Raw genomic sequence first — 15,889 nt, forward strand, 5'->3', positions numbered from 1 at the left:
TGCACTGCAGCTGGTGTCCAGGAAATCAGTCTGTTTTAAGTTTTGTTTGCTGAACTCTGAAGTCACCTGCACTAAGCACATTCATACATTCTCCCCTTTTGAAGGGTTTCTCCTAGGAACCCTTCACACCTATCTGCGTTGCACATCGCCTGTCTTAGGTTGTTCCGCCTGACCAAGGCTATTCCTTAGTGGCTAGAGACTTACCCGTCCTAGTACCAATGTGCTCATTTTTCACAGATAGCTATTATTTGCGGTGGGGAATGATGATGCGTTGATGTCATTAGAATCCAGGAGTAGCAGGTTCAAGGTTTCAGCTTGGTTTAACATGATCCATGCCCTGGTCTGGGTTATCAACATTTCAGATACTTGGTCGCGACATCTCCGAAGGCAGATACAAAGGCATGGTAAGCAGAGGCAGACAACAAGTCCCAGCAAGGCAATCGTACACATGCAGCCAATTAGAATTTTTCAAACCTGAGCCTAATCTAGAGAACCATGATCCAAGGGATCCAAATGGATCACTGACTTCGAATCCTTTCCATATCTGTACCGGTACGTGAGAAAAAAACTTTCCACATAGTCCTCCTTCTGAAGCTAGTATGTAATCTAACGCTAGACAGTTCTGGTAAAAGGCATTCCGGAAACCCTTTTGCTGTGCAGCTAGTATTCTCAGTGCTTTTGCAGTTTCATTAGTAATTATTTCTACAACAGCTTGCAGTCTTATAGTACGATTTAATATGTATACTGGAGTTCTGTAACCCCCAAGAGCCATCCTGAGCCCAGGAGGCTGGGTCGTAATAGGCCATTATACTGGGCCAATAGAAAATTATCATTTGAGCTTTCGTGGTATAGTTGAGGGATTATGACAAGCAAGAGGAATTGCCTACAGCTATAGTATGCAATACTGTGTAAGTCTATGGATGCTGTTGCAACAATGGAGTAGGCCAATATCCACTGTGCTGTCCCATAACTAGGTGGTAAATGAATACTGGAAACATTATAGGTGATTTCCAATCCCATTCTTTTTTCTTCTCATGGCCAATTATCTCCCATATTGGTTCCCCCACAACATAACAATTAGAAACATTTAGGGAAGTAAAAGACACTATAAGAAAAAAAGAAGATCCAGAGAAAAAGACAGATACTCAAAGAATAAGGAATTCAAGAAAACATTTGATCCATACTAAGACATATCTCACTCTAAGAGGGCAAGCAGTGGGACATGGTATTTGAGTAATGTGATCAAAGCAGCTTTCATAGACAAAAGGTAAAGAAAGACATATTACATAATCATTTAGTTGATTCAGTGGAGAAATGCATATAAGTAGTGGAAGTTAGACTGGAAAATGCTACAAAACTTGGAAAAACAGCATTATTTCTGTCTAAATAATGGCATTTGCAAATAGGTCCAAACAGCAGCTGAGCAAGACACAAAGCAATGAACACACAAAAGAAAATCAATTGATGTCCATAGGTAGGTGTCCATATAAAGAGCAGGTAGTAAAATACTGCACAGAGCGGCAGTAGCCACAGAGGCATTCACGGAGCGGGATGCCAGTGGCCAGTGGTAGGTGTCCACCTTCACGGAGCGGAAGGATGGAGGGCTGTCATCTCCCAATTAAATAAATAATAAAAAAACCCAGGGATGGGATCCATCAGTTCTAGAGGACGCATATAAAGAGCAGGTAGTAAAACACTGCATGGAGCGGCAGTAGCCACAGAGGCATTAACGGAGCGGGATGCCAGTGGCCGGTGGTAGGTGTCCACCTTCACAGAGTAGAAGGATGAAGGGCATCCATCTCCCAATTAAAAAAAGAAAAGAAAAAAAGAAAAAAAAACAGGGATGGGTTCATGGGCTTATAGGTATTACCAATTATTAGGCTTTTCAATATTTGATGATAGTTAATGTGACTTTCAAGGCATTCTTCACTTTCGGTGCATGTCCGGCATGACTCCTTGCTTCAATGACAGGGGAAAAGAAAAACTGATACTTCACACATTTCCAGCATTGCCCTCTGCTTCATGGCAGAGAGCTATGCTGCCGCTTACCCAACTAATCAAACTTAATATTTCACTTGGAAGCAGCTCCAGCACTGCTCTCTACATTAATGGTGGGGGTGAAAAGGGAATTAGAACATAAGGTTACTAAGAGCCAAGAGAAACAGTTAAGTATGAGAACAAATGTGTGAAGCTTGCTGGGCAGACTGGATGGACCGGTTGGTCTTCTTCTGCCGTCATTTCTATGTTTCTATGTTTCTATGATGAAAAGTATGATAAAAGGTGTACGATGGCTTTCTTTGGAAACAGTTCACAGTCCAATTCCATGGCAAAGGATGCAGTTATAAGGATGGGATAATCTCTGAATTCAATGATGCATGCGGGGCAAACAGTTCTCTCAGCTTGGTGCACTTCAGTGACATCGAAGCACAGCCTTTCAATACAGTACTGGGTATGTTACTGATCAGAATCTAACATAAGAGCAAAACAAATTCAGATTAATCAGGGAAAAGATTCCATCAGTTTTTATATACAACATTAAACTTTGACACACAACTTCATTCACTCTTCAGGTGTAAGGACACACAACACAGAAAACAAACAAGTAACACATATTTTTTCTTCTGATGAGCTCAAACCCCTGATCAAAAAAAATTAGGCCAAAAAGTGTGTGAAAAAAATACTTAGATAGTGTCTAGATCGATCTAGAATAAAACAAAAGTAAAAGTCAAAAAGATAGATCTGTTTAAAAATGAAAAACTGGGAAATAGGAGAAAATGTAATCTTCAATAGTCTTCAACCGTTTCATCTGCTATTGACCTGGGAAAATATAAAATCTGGCAACATACAGGTTAGAGAAATTACAGCTCAAATGAAACTAAACATTCTGATATGAATTCAGCAAATTGCGGTCATAAAGCTACTTTGTTTCTTTTATATTGCTGTGCCTCTAGGAGGCACTGTACTCATTAATACTCAGCTTTAATTTTTTTTTCATCTGGGATATAGTCCTGCAACAGAAACATTGTTACTGAGATAACGCTGTTGCTTCCGGGGAAGGGCAATTTTAAATACGCAAGAAAAGGCTTAGGGATGTACTTTAAGTGTGCCAGTGTGATGACCAAATCTCTGTATGCTTTTCTCAATGTCCCAAGAACATTTTCCTTCAAGGCAATCTCAGTTCCCTTCCTTTTTCTTCCATAATTCCAGTACTGACGGTTCAATTTCTGCATTCCTTGTACTGACAAGATAAAGATTTCTCCTTTTTTTCTTCCTTTTCTTTTCACTGTAAACGAAAGTAAACATTCTTATGCTTAATATCTTCTAATTCCTTGCCAATCTGTTTTTAAACTAAACACCCAAATTTCGGTTTTTAAACTAAACTGATCAATTCATTAAAATGGAGTCTCTCTTTTTCTCCTTTGTCGCTTTGGCCGTCCCTCAGTATCCCCCCTTAGCTGACCCCTTTCTCCCTCTCTCCGCACTGCTAGACAAGCGGGGAGTTGAAAACTTTAAGACCAGGAAGTAACACCGTGGAAGCACTGATTCAAGAAAAAGCAATACGTCCCCTTCTAAGGATAAATGAAATCTAATTAGGAAATGAAAGTAGCTGGAAATAAACACAGGGTTGTCACAAGCAGAACGCAAGAAAACGAGATGCACAGAATTGTGTTTGAAAGGAAAAGGCAATTGTAAAGTAACAGCAATTAACACTGCAGGCAGAAGAAGGGGGGGCTCACCCGCCCTCCCTGACTCTCCCGCTCTGCTGGACACAAAGGAATTCCGAGAGGAGGGGCAAACAAAAGCCGCAAGCAGCTCCTCAGCCAGGCCCTGCTTCCGGTTTTTGATTCCTGCATAGAGAGCAGCAGCCAGCTTCCACTGCCTCACATATCAATGGGAGGTCGATTGTGCCATTTGAACAACAGGTGGCACTCAATCACCTCAGACCAGTGGGTCCTAATCATAATTGCTCAAGGTTATCATCTCAACTTTCTCTCCATTCCACTGGACTCCCCACCTCTACTGACGTGGAGAACATCCGATCACTCCATCCTTCTAGAACAGGAAGTTTCCCTCCTTCTCCAGTCCAGGGCAATAGAACCAGCACTCTACTCTCAGCACAGCCTAGGGTTCTATTCCCGGTACTTCCTAATCCCCAATAAATTGGGAGGCGTTCGTCCAATTCTGGATCTACATGCCCTCAACAAGTACTTCCATCGAGAAAAGTTCAAAATGGTAACCTTGGGTTCTCTTCTTCCGCTTCTACAAAGAGGAGACTGGCTCTGCTCTCTAGACCTCCAGGACACATACACTCATACTGCAATAACTCCATATCAATCGCAAATACCTGAGATTTCTGGTAGGCCCCAAGCACTATCAGTACCGAGTGCTTCCATTTGGCCTCGTGTCTGCACCACGAGTCTTCACAAAATGTCTCGTAGTAGTTGCAGCCTTCCTCAGGACTCAAGGTGTTCACATCTACCCCTATCTAGACGATTGGTTGATCAGGGTTTCCACTCAGCAAACTGTTCTGTCGTCCCTACATCTTACCTTACACATTCTGATTTCGTTAGCATTTCTTGTCAAATACAACAAATCCTACTCAGTCCCATCTCAAACCTTATCATTCATAGGGGCAGACTTGAACACCTTACAGGCAAAAGCTTTTCTACCTCGACAACTAGCTCTCACTCTCGTCTCTCTCGCACACCAGCTGCAGTCTCAGCGCTACACGCTGCACGCCGCTTTCTCATTCTACTGGGACAATGGCGTCCTCACTTCAGGTCACCCCAATGGCCCGCCTAGCCATGAGAGCCATGCAATGGACTCTAAAGTTCACAATGGACTCAATGCATTCAGCCCCTGTTGACCATTGTCAACGTCACCGACTCACTCCTTCAGTCTCTTGCCTGGTGGAAAAATCAGATCAATCTCCTCCAAGGCTTGCCCTTCCAGGCTCCAGACCCTCAAATAACTCTCACCACCGATGCTTCCAACCTCGGCTGGGGAGCCCATGTGGCTAATCTGCAGACACAAGGAACTTGGTCTCCAGAGGAAGCCAAACACCAAATCAATTTCCTGGAGCTTCGAGCAATCAGATATGCTCTCAGAGTATTTCAGGATCGCCTCTCCAACCAAGTCTTCCTGATTCAGACGAACAACCAGGTGGCCATGTGGTATATCAACAAACAGGGAGGCACGGGCTCCTACCTCCTGTGTCAGGAAGCTGCACAGATATGGGAGGCCCTCTCCCACTCGATGTACCTCAGGGCCACCTACTTGCCAGAAGTGGGCAATGTGTTGGCAGACAAGCTAAGTCGCACCTTTCAACCGCACGAATGGTCTCTCAACCCCTCAATAGCGGACTCGATCTTCCAACAATGGGGTTACCCTCAAATAGACCTTTTTGCATCACCTCAAAACCGCAAAGTAGAGAACTTTTGCTCTCTCACTCGCAGCCAACACTATCAGCCAAGAGATGTGTTCTCCCTCTCATGGACAACGGGTCTCCTATATGCATTCCCTCTACTTCCACTTCTCTCAAAGACTCTCGTGAAGTTACGTCAGAACAAGGGAACCATGATCCTGATAGCACCTCACTGGCCACGCCAAATGTGGTTTCCAATAATTCAGGATCTCTCCATTCGCAGGCACATGCCCTTGGGAAAGGACCCGCTTCTGATTATGCAAAATGACGGGTGCCTGCGCCACCCCAATCTTCAAGCCTTATCCCTGACAGCATGAATGTTGAAAGGTTAATCCTTCAGCCACTTAACCTTTCTGAATCAGTTTCCCGTGTCCTGATTGCTTCATGGAAGTCTTCCACGAGAAAATCTTATTCTTACAAATGGAACAGGTTTCAGTCATGGTGCTCTTCCCAATCCCTTGACCCCTTTACCTGTCCAATCACAACGTTTCTGGACTATCTCTGGCACTTGTCGGAGTCAGATCTAAAAACTTCCTCCATCAGAATACATGTTAGTGCGGTGGCCGCCTTCCATAAAGGTGTCGGGGATGTTCCCATATCAGTACAACCCCTTGTAACACGTTTTCTGAAGGGCTTGCTTCATCTCAAGCCTCCACTGTGTCCTCCGGCCCCTTCTTGGGACCTCAACCTAGTTTTGGGTCGGCTCATGAAACCACCATTCGAGTCTCTCCAATCCTGTGAACTTCACTATCTCACATACGGGCCAATACAGTACAGTGCGCTCCGACGGAGCACACTGTTAACCTGCCATTGGACACTCGTTTTCGACGCACTAGAGTTAACCCTTATTCAGTAAGGGGCCGAAAATGCGCGTCCAATCCCCCGAACCTAATAGTGCCCGCAACATGCAAATGCATGTTGATGGCCCTATTAGGTATTCCCGCGTGATTCAGAAAACAAAATATGCAGCCAAGCCGCACATTTTGCTTTCAGAAATTAGCGCCTACCCAAAGGTAGGCGCTAATTTCTTCGGGCACTGGGAAAGTGCACAGAAAAGCAGTAAAAACTGCTTTTCTGTGCACCATCCGACTTAATATCATGGCAATATTAAGTTGGAGGTCCCGAAGGGTAAATAAAAAGTAAAAAAAAAAAATTACAACCCACTATTGCTTGGACAAGGCCAGAAGACAAGATTCCATCTTCGGCCAATCTGTCCCACGTAACCTATTCACAACTTGACTTCCGCCTGCCCGGTAGGGTTCAGGATGCCCTTGGCCAAATTTCACCCCAGTCCTAGTGCCTTGCACACCTGGGTACATTTGGTGCATACTCGGACATCCTCAGCTCGGTACTCACCCATATGTGAGGACTACCATCCTGCTTGTCCTGTGAGAAAGCAAATGTTGCTTACCTGTAACAGGTGTTCTCACAGGACAGCAGGATGTTAGTCCTCATGAAACCCGCCCACCGCCCCGTGATGTTAGGTTCGTTATGTTTCTTATTTTATTTTTTGGCACTTCCTGTAGCTTATTAAACAAGACTGAAAGGGGACCCCTGCTGGCTACAGGGTTGGTGCCATGCTAGGCATGCCTAGTAGGGGCCAGTCAAAGTTCTAGAAACTTTGACAAAAGTGTTCCGTGATTGGGCTCCATCCTGTGATGTCACCCATATGTGAGGACTAACATCCTGCTGGCCTGTGAGAACACCTGTTACAGGTGAGCAACATTTGCTTTATTAACATTGCTAGCCAAACATGGTCATCTAGCCTCTCACATTTACAAATATCTTAAGCTCTCATCTTTAAAGCAATATATTGAACTGGAGAAAACAAGGACTCATGATTTGTCCTTGGCAAACGATTTTCCTTGGACTATTTATTGGGATAAATCTCTGAGACTCTCTCTCTCATCACATGTTACTCAATCTATGTTCTTTTTGGCACATAAAGCAATTTGGACTCCCTGGTCTATGTATAAAGCAGGTTTATTCCCATCTCATGCTTGTTGGTCCAGTAGTTCATCTAAAGCTACACTTTCATATCTTGTATTTTATTGTTTAATTACTAATCATTCTTGACATGTTTGGGGCATGATATCTCGATTGCTAAATATTTCCAGTCCCCTATCATATAATATTGTTGTAAAATCTCTTGCTCTTTTTCCTCTGTTGCCCCCTCCACAATGGAAATTGATGGATTTCCTATTCTTCATAGCCGTCCAGATGGTATTGTGCAATTGGAAAACAGCCACTAATTTGAACTTTTCTTTTTGGTGGCTTACAGTTTGTCTCTATTACAAATATGAAAAAGAAGCCACCATCCGACATCATCCGATTGCCAGTTGGCTGGTGATGTGGAAGTCAGTAGACCATTACTTTACAGTGTCATGATTTACTTAATATCTGGGATGTATCATTGCATGGGCACAGAACTGTGTATCTCTGTATTCAATGTATAGCTTGGAAGGTGCTACACCGTACATTTTCAACAATGTTTGTATGTTTGAAGCTCTGTACTTTGCTTCTGTTTGTTCCCTGTTCTTACAATAAAAAGATTTGATTGGAAACAGGGGTTGATGGACCCTTGATCTAATGCAGTCTGGTGATTCTTATGTTCTTATGGTGGTTCTTATTTTCAAAATTATGTAGGTTATTTTGCTCAGAAAAGCTACTGATAGAAAAAGTAAGTGCAAACAGCTACAGGTAATTTTTCTTGAGCAATTTTCAAAGGGAATTATGCTCAAACTTTCCCTTAGAGAACTGATGCAAACTCCACAGGAAAAAGTACCTGTGGACCTTGCACCTGCCTGCATAGTTTTAAAAATTTTCATCTTTCTCATTTGTTGGTGGATGCACAGTAGACATAGACTCTTAACTGCAAACTTTGAATTTCACAGGTTCCACATTAGATATTATCGGGATGTGCTGGCTATGATATTTGCCATAGAAGAAATTAATAAAACTCCAGAACTTTTACCAAATATCACTTTGGGGTTCCGCATCTTTGATTCCTGCATGTCTGAGATGAGAGCCATCTGGGGAATATTGGCACTGCTATCGGAGAAGCAGAGTCCTGTTCCTGCTTACAGCTGTCAGGCGCATCCATTGCTAGCTGGTGTTATTGGGGAAATGATGTCATCCTTATCACTCCCTATGGCCAGGATTCTGGGAATCTTTAACTCCCCACAGGTAACAAGATAATGAAAATATTCCTGTTCCAGAATCTTTCTACTGCTCCTTTGCGCTTCTAGATCTTTAGAGTCTGCCTCTGCTGGGCTAGCTATCTGTGTAGTACCGCTTGCCTCTTGAGGTGATACCATGCTATCTCTCCCTCAAGTAGAATGCCTTCAGTCCTGTAGCTTTGACTGGCATGGACCTAAATTCTAATTAGCAGTTGGAGGCCAAGAGAGGCTCGGCAATGAAGGCTTTAGCCCTCTTCCCCCATAGCAGGGATCCATTCCTGCTCTCAGACAAGGAGGGCTGAGCTCAGGTAAAAGTTTTTCTATTAAAAAACAAAACAAAAACAGCAAAAGCAAACAGCAGGAGAAAGGTCTATTTCCAAGGCGTTCGGCTGTACCGCTCAAGTCTCTGGGGAGTTCTGTGAGGTGAGGAAAGAGTCCAGGCTCAGTGAGTTAAGCAGCCATTTGGCTAGGCCCTGCTCCCAGGCTTCTACTATTATGGCATGATAGGCTGCGGGGTGGTTTCACGCGCTTTTTGCTGCAGACTGTCAGCATGTGCTTGTACATCTGTGTGGGTGTCCATTCTCGATTGTGCGTTCTTCCTTCTTATGCATCCAGTTTGGTCATTCAGTTGGATGAGCGGCTTAGGCATATGGGCTTGGATGCACATTTTTTGTGCGCCCTTATATGCGGAGTTAAGCTAGGTGTGAACTTTCATCAATCTGCACACTTACAGCATGACACCCGCGGAGAAGAAACCTAAGCACCTATATATCTGTGCTGCATGCCACATCAGGACCATTCAGCTGGAGATTTCTTTAAGCCTGTGTCAGCGCTGCCTGGATGTTCGTGGAGATTTGCCTCCTTCTGATTTTGCTGATGATGGTTCATCTCCTTGGGCTGAGGGGCGTGGGACTGAGGGAGACACGGCAGGGGTGTCTACTCCCTTCGCTGATCTATGGATCAAATCCTCAGGGGACACTGGCTAGCAGGACATTAGGTTCGGTCCTATAGGGCCTTGAATTGACCCGTCCTCCTTTTCCTGGGTAGAATTCTTCCAGGTATTGCAGACATTTCTACAGGGTCAGTGTCCTGAAGCGTCAGTTCTATGTTAGCTCCATACGCTCCAAGTGCTCCCTCCGCCTGTCTCGATGGTCAAGCACTTGGGTGCAGGGCGGTCTGACAGCTCGAATGCAGGTGGATCAGGATGACACTATTGATGATGGGGGGCTCTCCTGTTGATGAAGGGGATATTCCCCCAGATATGGAGCCATATAGAACTCTTCTCAGTTTTTTTCAGAGAGATGAGTTGTTAGGTTTAATATCTCTGACCCTGAAAACCCTCGGAGGGCTGGGTCTGATTGATCAGGTAAACAGAAGAAGGATCCTATTTTGGTCACTCTGCGCACAGATTCTTGTTTCTTTCCCCTCTCGAATGCTATCCAGCAGTTCATTGATCTGGAATGGAGTGCACCAGAGGTGTCTTTTAAAGGAGGATGTGTCTTGGCAGGTTTATAACCCTTGGATCCGCAGGCCAGACAGCAATTGCATTTCCCTAGGATGGATGCTTTAGGTTGTTCTGTCACCATCTGGGTCGAGGGAGGTATGGCACTGAAGGATGCTCAGGATAGGAGGATTAAGGCTATCCTGAAGCAAGCCTTTTAGGCAGTGACAATGAACTTGCAAATTGTTTCTTGTTGTGTCTTGGTAGCTCGGGCTACCTTATGTCTTTTTTCAAGAATCTGGTGTTACTGGGTCCGATCTTGGACCTATGGTAGAACTGGGGCTCATCTTAGCTGATGCAGGCTTTGATTTGGTATGCACAGCCGCCAGAGGAGCTTCTTCAGTTATTGTGGCCAGGCGGCAGCTGTGGCTGTGCTATTGGCCCGTAAATACTATTTCAAAGTCCAACCTTACTAAGCTGCCTTCAAAGGCTCACTTTTGTTTGGCAGTGAATTGGAAAAAATGGCAAGCAAATGGGGAGAGGCTCAGGTCCCTCATTTACCAGAGGACAAAAAAACCGTTGCCCAGTCTTTTCAGGCGACTGGCTGCTCCTGAGACTATTGGCGTTTTCGGCCTTATAGGGGAGGTTCTTCTCAGAAATCCCATCTCTTCCACAGATCTTAGTCCTTTTGCCTCTGAGGTCCTTGCACGGAGGTGGAGCTCCTCAGTCTTCCCAATGAAGGTTTGCGGGTTCATCTGGTGGTGCAGGAGATAGGTGGTCACCTATTCTGGTTTTATCACAAGTGGATCCAGATTACTTTTGATCAGTGGGTTCTTGAAGTGATTCAGAATGGGTATGCTCTAGAATTTCTTCGAATTCCTCTGGATGACTTCATGATCTCACCATGCAACTCCCCTCAGAAGAGGGTAGGAGTGGAAGTGACATTACAATGGCTATTGAAACTGAAAGCGATGATTCCCATTCCCGAATCGCAGTGAAATATGGGCCGATGTTCTATTTATTTTGTCATTTCCAAGACAGAAGGGTCATTTCAGCCCATAATGGATCTCAAGCGCATCAACTATCATCTATGAGTCACGCATTTCAGGATGGAAATGGTGTGCTCGGTCATAGTGGCTGTCCAAGCAGGGGAGTACCTCACATCTCTGAATCTGAAGGAGGCGTATCTGCATATTCCCATCCGGCAGGAACATCAATGGTTCCTCTGATTTGCTATCCTGGATCATCATTACCAGTTTCAGACGACATGGATAACGATTGCCTGCTGAGTTAAAGAAGTCATTATTGCAGCCTATGCAGCTGCTGAGGTTGCCTTACCGAAACAGATTAGACCGCATTCCACTAGGGATCCGGTGGTATCGTGGGCGGAACTTTGTTTGTTGTCACCTGCCGTAATTTGTGCGACATGGTCATCTTTACACACCTTTTCTGAGCATTACTGCTTGGATGTTAGGGTTAGGTAGGATGCTGCATTTGCATGGGCGGTATTGATTAGACTGCTGGCAGCCTCCCACCATTTCCAAGTTTAGCTTTGATACATCCTACTCGTTGGCATTGACCTACCCAAATGCTAAAGAAGGAGAAATTATTATTTACCTGATAATTTCCTTTCCTTTAGTGAAAGGTAGGTCAATCCCAGATCCGCCCTCGGCTGCTGGTGTTTGAATTTATGGTTAGCCTTTCTTAGGGCGAGCTATGCAGAGTATGATTTCTGCTCTTCGTTGTCAACAGGTAAATGCCTTCTCTAGCCCTTAGTTTGCTAGATATGTTCGTTCTTTTGGCTGAGCTCAGTGTTCCTGTTGGTTGGGAAACATGAATATTTGCCTGTAGCTAATAATGCTCATGTATGATCAGTTTTTTCCACAGTTTGGATTTTCCAGAGAATACTGGCAGGCTGATGTAGGGGCAGAACTATATAACCGTGACATCAGCTTTTGCTCAATCTCCATCTGTTGGCAGAGGTGTATAACCCACTTGCTGGGACTGACCTACCCTTCACTAAAGGAAACGAAATTATCAGGTAAATAATAAATTTCTCCTTTTTTTCAAAAATGTTTTCTTACAGATCAGCTATGGTTCTGTATTGTCGACATTGAGTGACAAGACCCAGTTCCCATCCTTTCTACGTACAGTACCAGGTAACAAATTCCAGAATGTTGCACTACCACGCTTAATTGCGCACTTTGGTTGGACTTGGATTGGAATGATCATCTCAGATGATGACGTAGGAGAACAGGGGAGACAGGACCTCAAAGATGGAATTGAAAAGAATGGTGGCTGTGTTGTTTTTATAGAAAAAATTCACCTGCGATATGCCAAGAAAAAGATTTTCCATGTGGTGGAAGTGATTCGGGCATCATCAGTGAGTGTAGTGCTAATCCAGAGCCCTGAGGTGCATGTCAAGATACTACTGGAGGCTCTTGATGAGCAAAATGTGACTGAAAAAGTCTTTCTGTTCTCTGTATCATTTCTAATCACTCCAGGACTCTTCACAAAACAGACATGGAAACTATTAAATGGCACAATAGGGATAGCACCTAGCACTGGTATCATGCCAGGCTTCACCGAGTTTCTATATAATCTGGATCCCTCTGATTACCTGAAAGATATCTTTATTAGACTATTCTGGGAGAAAGCATTCAGCTGCAGATGGCAGAACAGTAATGGCACATCTGGTAAACACCAGGAAGCAGCAGTACAGTTTTGTTCTGGGCATGAGTTGAAGGATACGCTTGACTTGTCTTTATTTGAATTGTATGACCTGATATCTACCTACCACACCTACCTAGCAGTCCATGCCTTTGCGCATACCTTAAATGAGTTGGTGTTCTGCAGGCCAGGTCATGGACCTTTCAGCAATGGAACGTGTGCCAGCACTGATGACATCCAACCATGGCAGGTAAGATAAAAAGACTTCTCTCCTGTTTCCAATCAAACTTGACATTTGATATCTGGTAGCTGTAGTAATGAAGTCCTTGCATTCAGTGGAGGTCTTCTGCTGCATAAATTGTGTGTTATGTTTTGCTTTTAATAATATTTCTTTATATCAATTGTCTCTTCTTTAGTTTGTCTGATATATTTGCATTCTAAAAGTCTTTTCAAAGGTGCTGTTTGGCCACTAAGATTCCACCCATGCTTTTTCCTGCTTTCCTTGTTTAGTCTTCCAAGGGCAGAGGTCAGGCTAAGAGAAAATTTGAAAAGAAGTTGGCCATAGAAGCAAAAACTCACAATAAAATCTTTTAAAAATATGTCCAAAGCAGAAAGCCTGCAAGGAAGTCAGTTGGACAGTTGGATAATCAAAGGATTAAAGGGGCACTTAGAGAAGATAAGGCCATTGTGGAAAGATTAAATAATTTCTTTGCTTCAGTATATTGGAAGAGTATATTGGAGAGATACCCATTCCGGAGGTTTTCATGGGTGATGATTCAGATCAACTGAACCAAATCATGGTGAACCTGGAAGATGTGGTAGACCTGATTGACAAATTGAAGAGTAGTAAATCACCTGGACCGGATGGTATACCCCCCAGGGTTCTGAAAGAACTAAAAAAATGAAATTTCAGAACTATTAGTAAAAATTTGTACCCTATCGCTAAAATCATTTGATGTATCTGAAGATTGGAAGATGGCCAATGTAACCTTGATATTTAAAAAGGGCTCCATGGATGATCCGGAAAACTACAGACCTGTGAGCCTGACTTCAGTGATGGGAAAAATCATGGAAACTGTTATAAAGAATAATATCACAAAACATTTAGATAGACATGGTTTGATGGGACACAGCCAGCATGAATTTACCCAAGGGAAGTCTTGTCTCACAAATCTCCTACTGTTTTTTGAAGGGGTGAATAAACATGTGGAGAAAGGTGAACCAGTAGATGTGGTATATTTGGATTTTCAGAAGATGTTTGACAAAGTCCCACATGAAAGGCTTCTAAGAAAACTAAAAAGTAATGGGATAGGAGGTGATGTCCTTTTGTGGTTTGCAAGTTGGTTAAAAGACAGGAAACAGAGTAGGATTAAATAGTCAGTTTTCACAGTGGAAAAAGATAAACAGTGGAGTGCCTCAGGGATCTGTACTTGGATATGTGCTTTTTAATAAATGATCTGGAAAGGGATACAACAACTGAGGTGATCAAATTTGCGGATGATACAAAATTATGCAGAGTAGTTAAATCTCAAGGGGCATGGAATGGCTGCCCTATGAGGAAAGGCTAAAGAAGTTAGGGCTGTTCAGTTTGGAGAAGAGATGACTGAGGGGGATATGATAGAAGTCTACAAAATCATGAAAGGACTTGAACAAGTTAATGTAAATCGGTTATTTAATCTCTCAGATAATTGTAGGACCAGGGACACTCCATAGAGTTAGCAAGTAGCTCATTTAAAACAAATAGAAGACAATTCTTTTTCACTCAGCGCATAGTTAAACTTTGAAATTCATTGCTAGAGGATGTGGATACAGCAGTTGGTGTAACTGCATACAAAGGAACGCTACAGGTACCACCGCCCAAATCTACCAGACACATCACACTAAGAGATCGGGCATTCTCTACAGCCATTCCACCGTTATGGAACTCCATCCCCTCAAACCTCAGACTGGAAACATGCATCTCAACCTTCAAAAAAAGACTAAAGACATGGATATTCACACAAGCATTCCCGGACTCAAACTGATCTATTTCATCCATACCAATCCCTACCTTCACCTACACCATGATTAACCATCTCCACTATCGTTTATATGTTTGAATTAATGACCTGTCCTTTCTCTTCTTCCTCTGCCAAGTTCTAATCACCCTGTTATATGTAACTGCCTTTTTCTGCACCATTGTTTTAGTTTATGTTTACGATACACCCTTGTTTTATGTGAACCAGCATGATGGGACTGCGTTCTCGAATGCCGGTATATAAAAACCCGAAATAAATAAATAAATAAATAAATAAAACTGGATTTTAAAAAGTGTTGGATAAGTTCCTAGAGGATAAATCCATAAACTGCTATGACGGTAATTAATAAGCAACAGTAGCTTGTGATCTATCTAATGTTTGGGTACTTGCCACGTACTTGTGACTTGGATTGCCCACTGTTGGAAACAGGATACTGGGCTTGATGGACCCTTAGTCTGACCCAGTATGGCATGTTCTTATGACTTCTGATGCATTTTATTAAATTAAATATTAATCACAAGATTTTGGGGGGATTCTTTACTAATAAAAGGGGCAATTGTTAAACGTATGCAGATTGTTTCAAAGTCCCTGGATACTTTTCCCATGGACTTAAGCTCTGAAAAAAAATTGGAACTAAGTCCATGGGATTGTAAGCAAGAACATTACAAAGGAACACTGATGCACATAGAGCTCTGATGCACACCAGAACGAATATAGATCAAATGACAGCCCACATACATATTATTATTATATTCCCTTCCCATCCCTTCCAAATCCCCCCACCCTCAAACAGATGGTAACAGATGTACAAATGAGAGAGTAAACATAACAATATACACTTGTTGACCAACCTTGCTCTACAACAAAAGAGATAGTCAATCATTAAGGGTAATTAAGTACCATATGTCTCGCCTTTGGGGAAAGTGGTTGGATATATTTATCCCACACAGCTATTTAAAGGATCCGGTGGTGTCCATATTCTCCATTTGTATTAAACAATGCAAACTATTCCTCCATGCCCAATATGCAGGACTATCTGCATTACACCACATGGAGAGTATCGCTTCCTTCCCCAGTAACCAAAACTTACACATTGAAAGATGCTTCTATACAAACAAATAATACACCTTCCAGGTTAAGAAAGAACCCTTAAGGA

General features: G+C 43.1%; 1 protein-coding gene across 1 annotated transcript in view; it reads left to right on the forward strand.

Annotated features, from left to right (window-relative positions):
• Positions 1-15,889, forward strand: part of LOC115083176 (extracellular calcium-sensing receptor-like) — a 139,713-nt gene that overhangs the window by 41,224 nt on the left and 82,600 nt on the right. The window contains exons 4-5 of the mRNA XM_029586982.1: positions 8,320-8,611; positions 12,132-12,965. Coding sequence (XP_029442842.1) covers positions 8,320-8,611; positions 12,132-12,965 — 1,126 coding nt within the window. The remainder of the gene's footprint in view (positions 1-8,319; positions 8,612-12,131; positions 12,966-15,889) is intronic.

This window comes from Rhinatrema bivittatum, chromosome 2 (genome assembly GCF_901001135.1).
Source record: "Rhinatrema bivittatum chromosome 2, aRhiBiv1.1, whole genome shotgun sequence".
NCBI classification, from domain to species: domain Eukaryota; kingdom Metazoa; phylum Chordata; class Amphibia; order Gymnophiona; family Rhinatrematidae; genus Rhinatrema; species Rhinatrema bivittatum.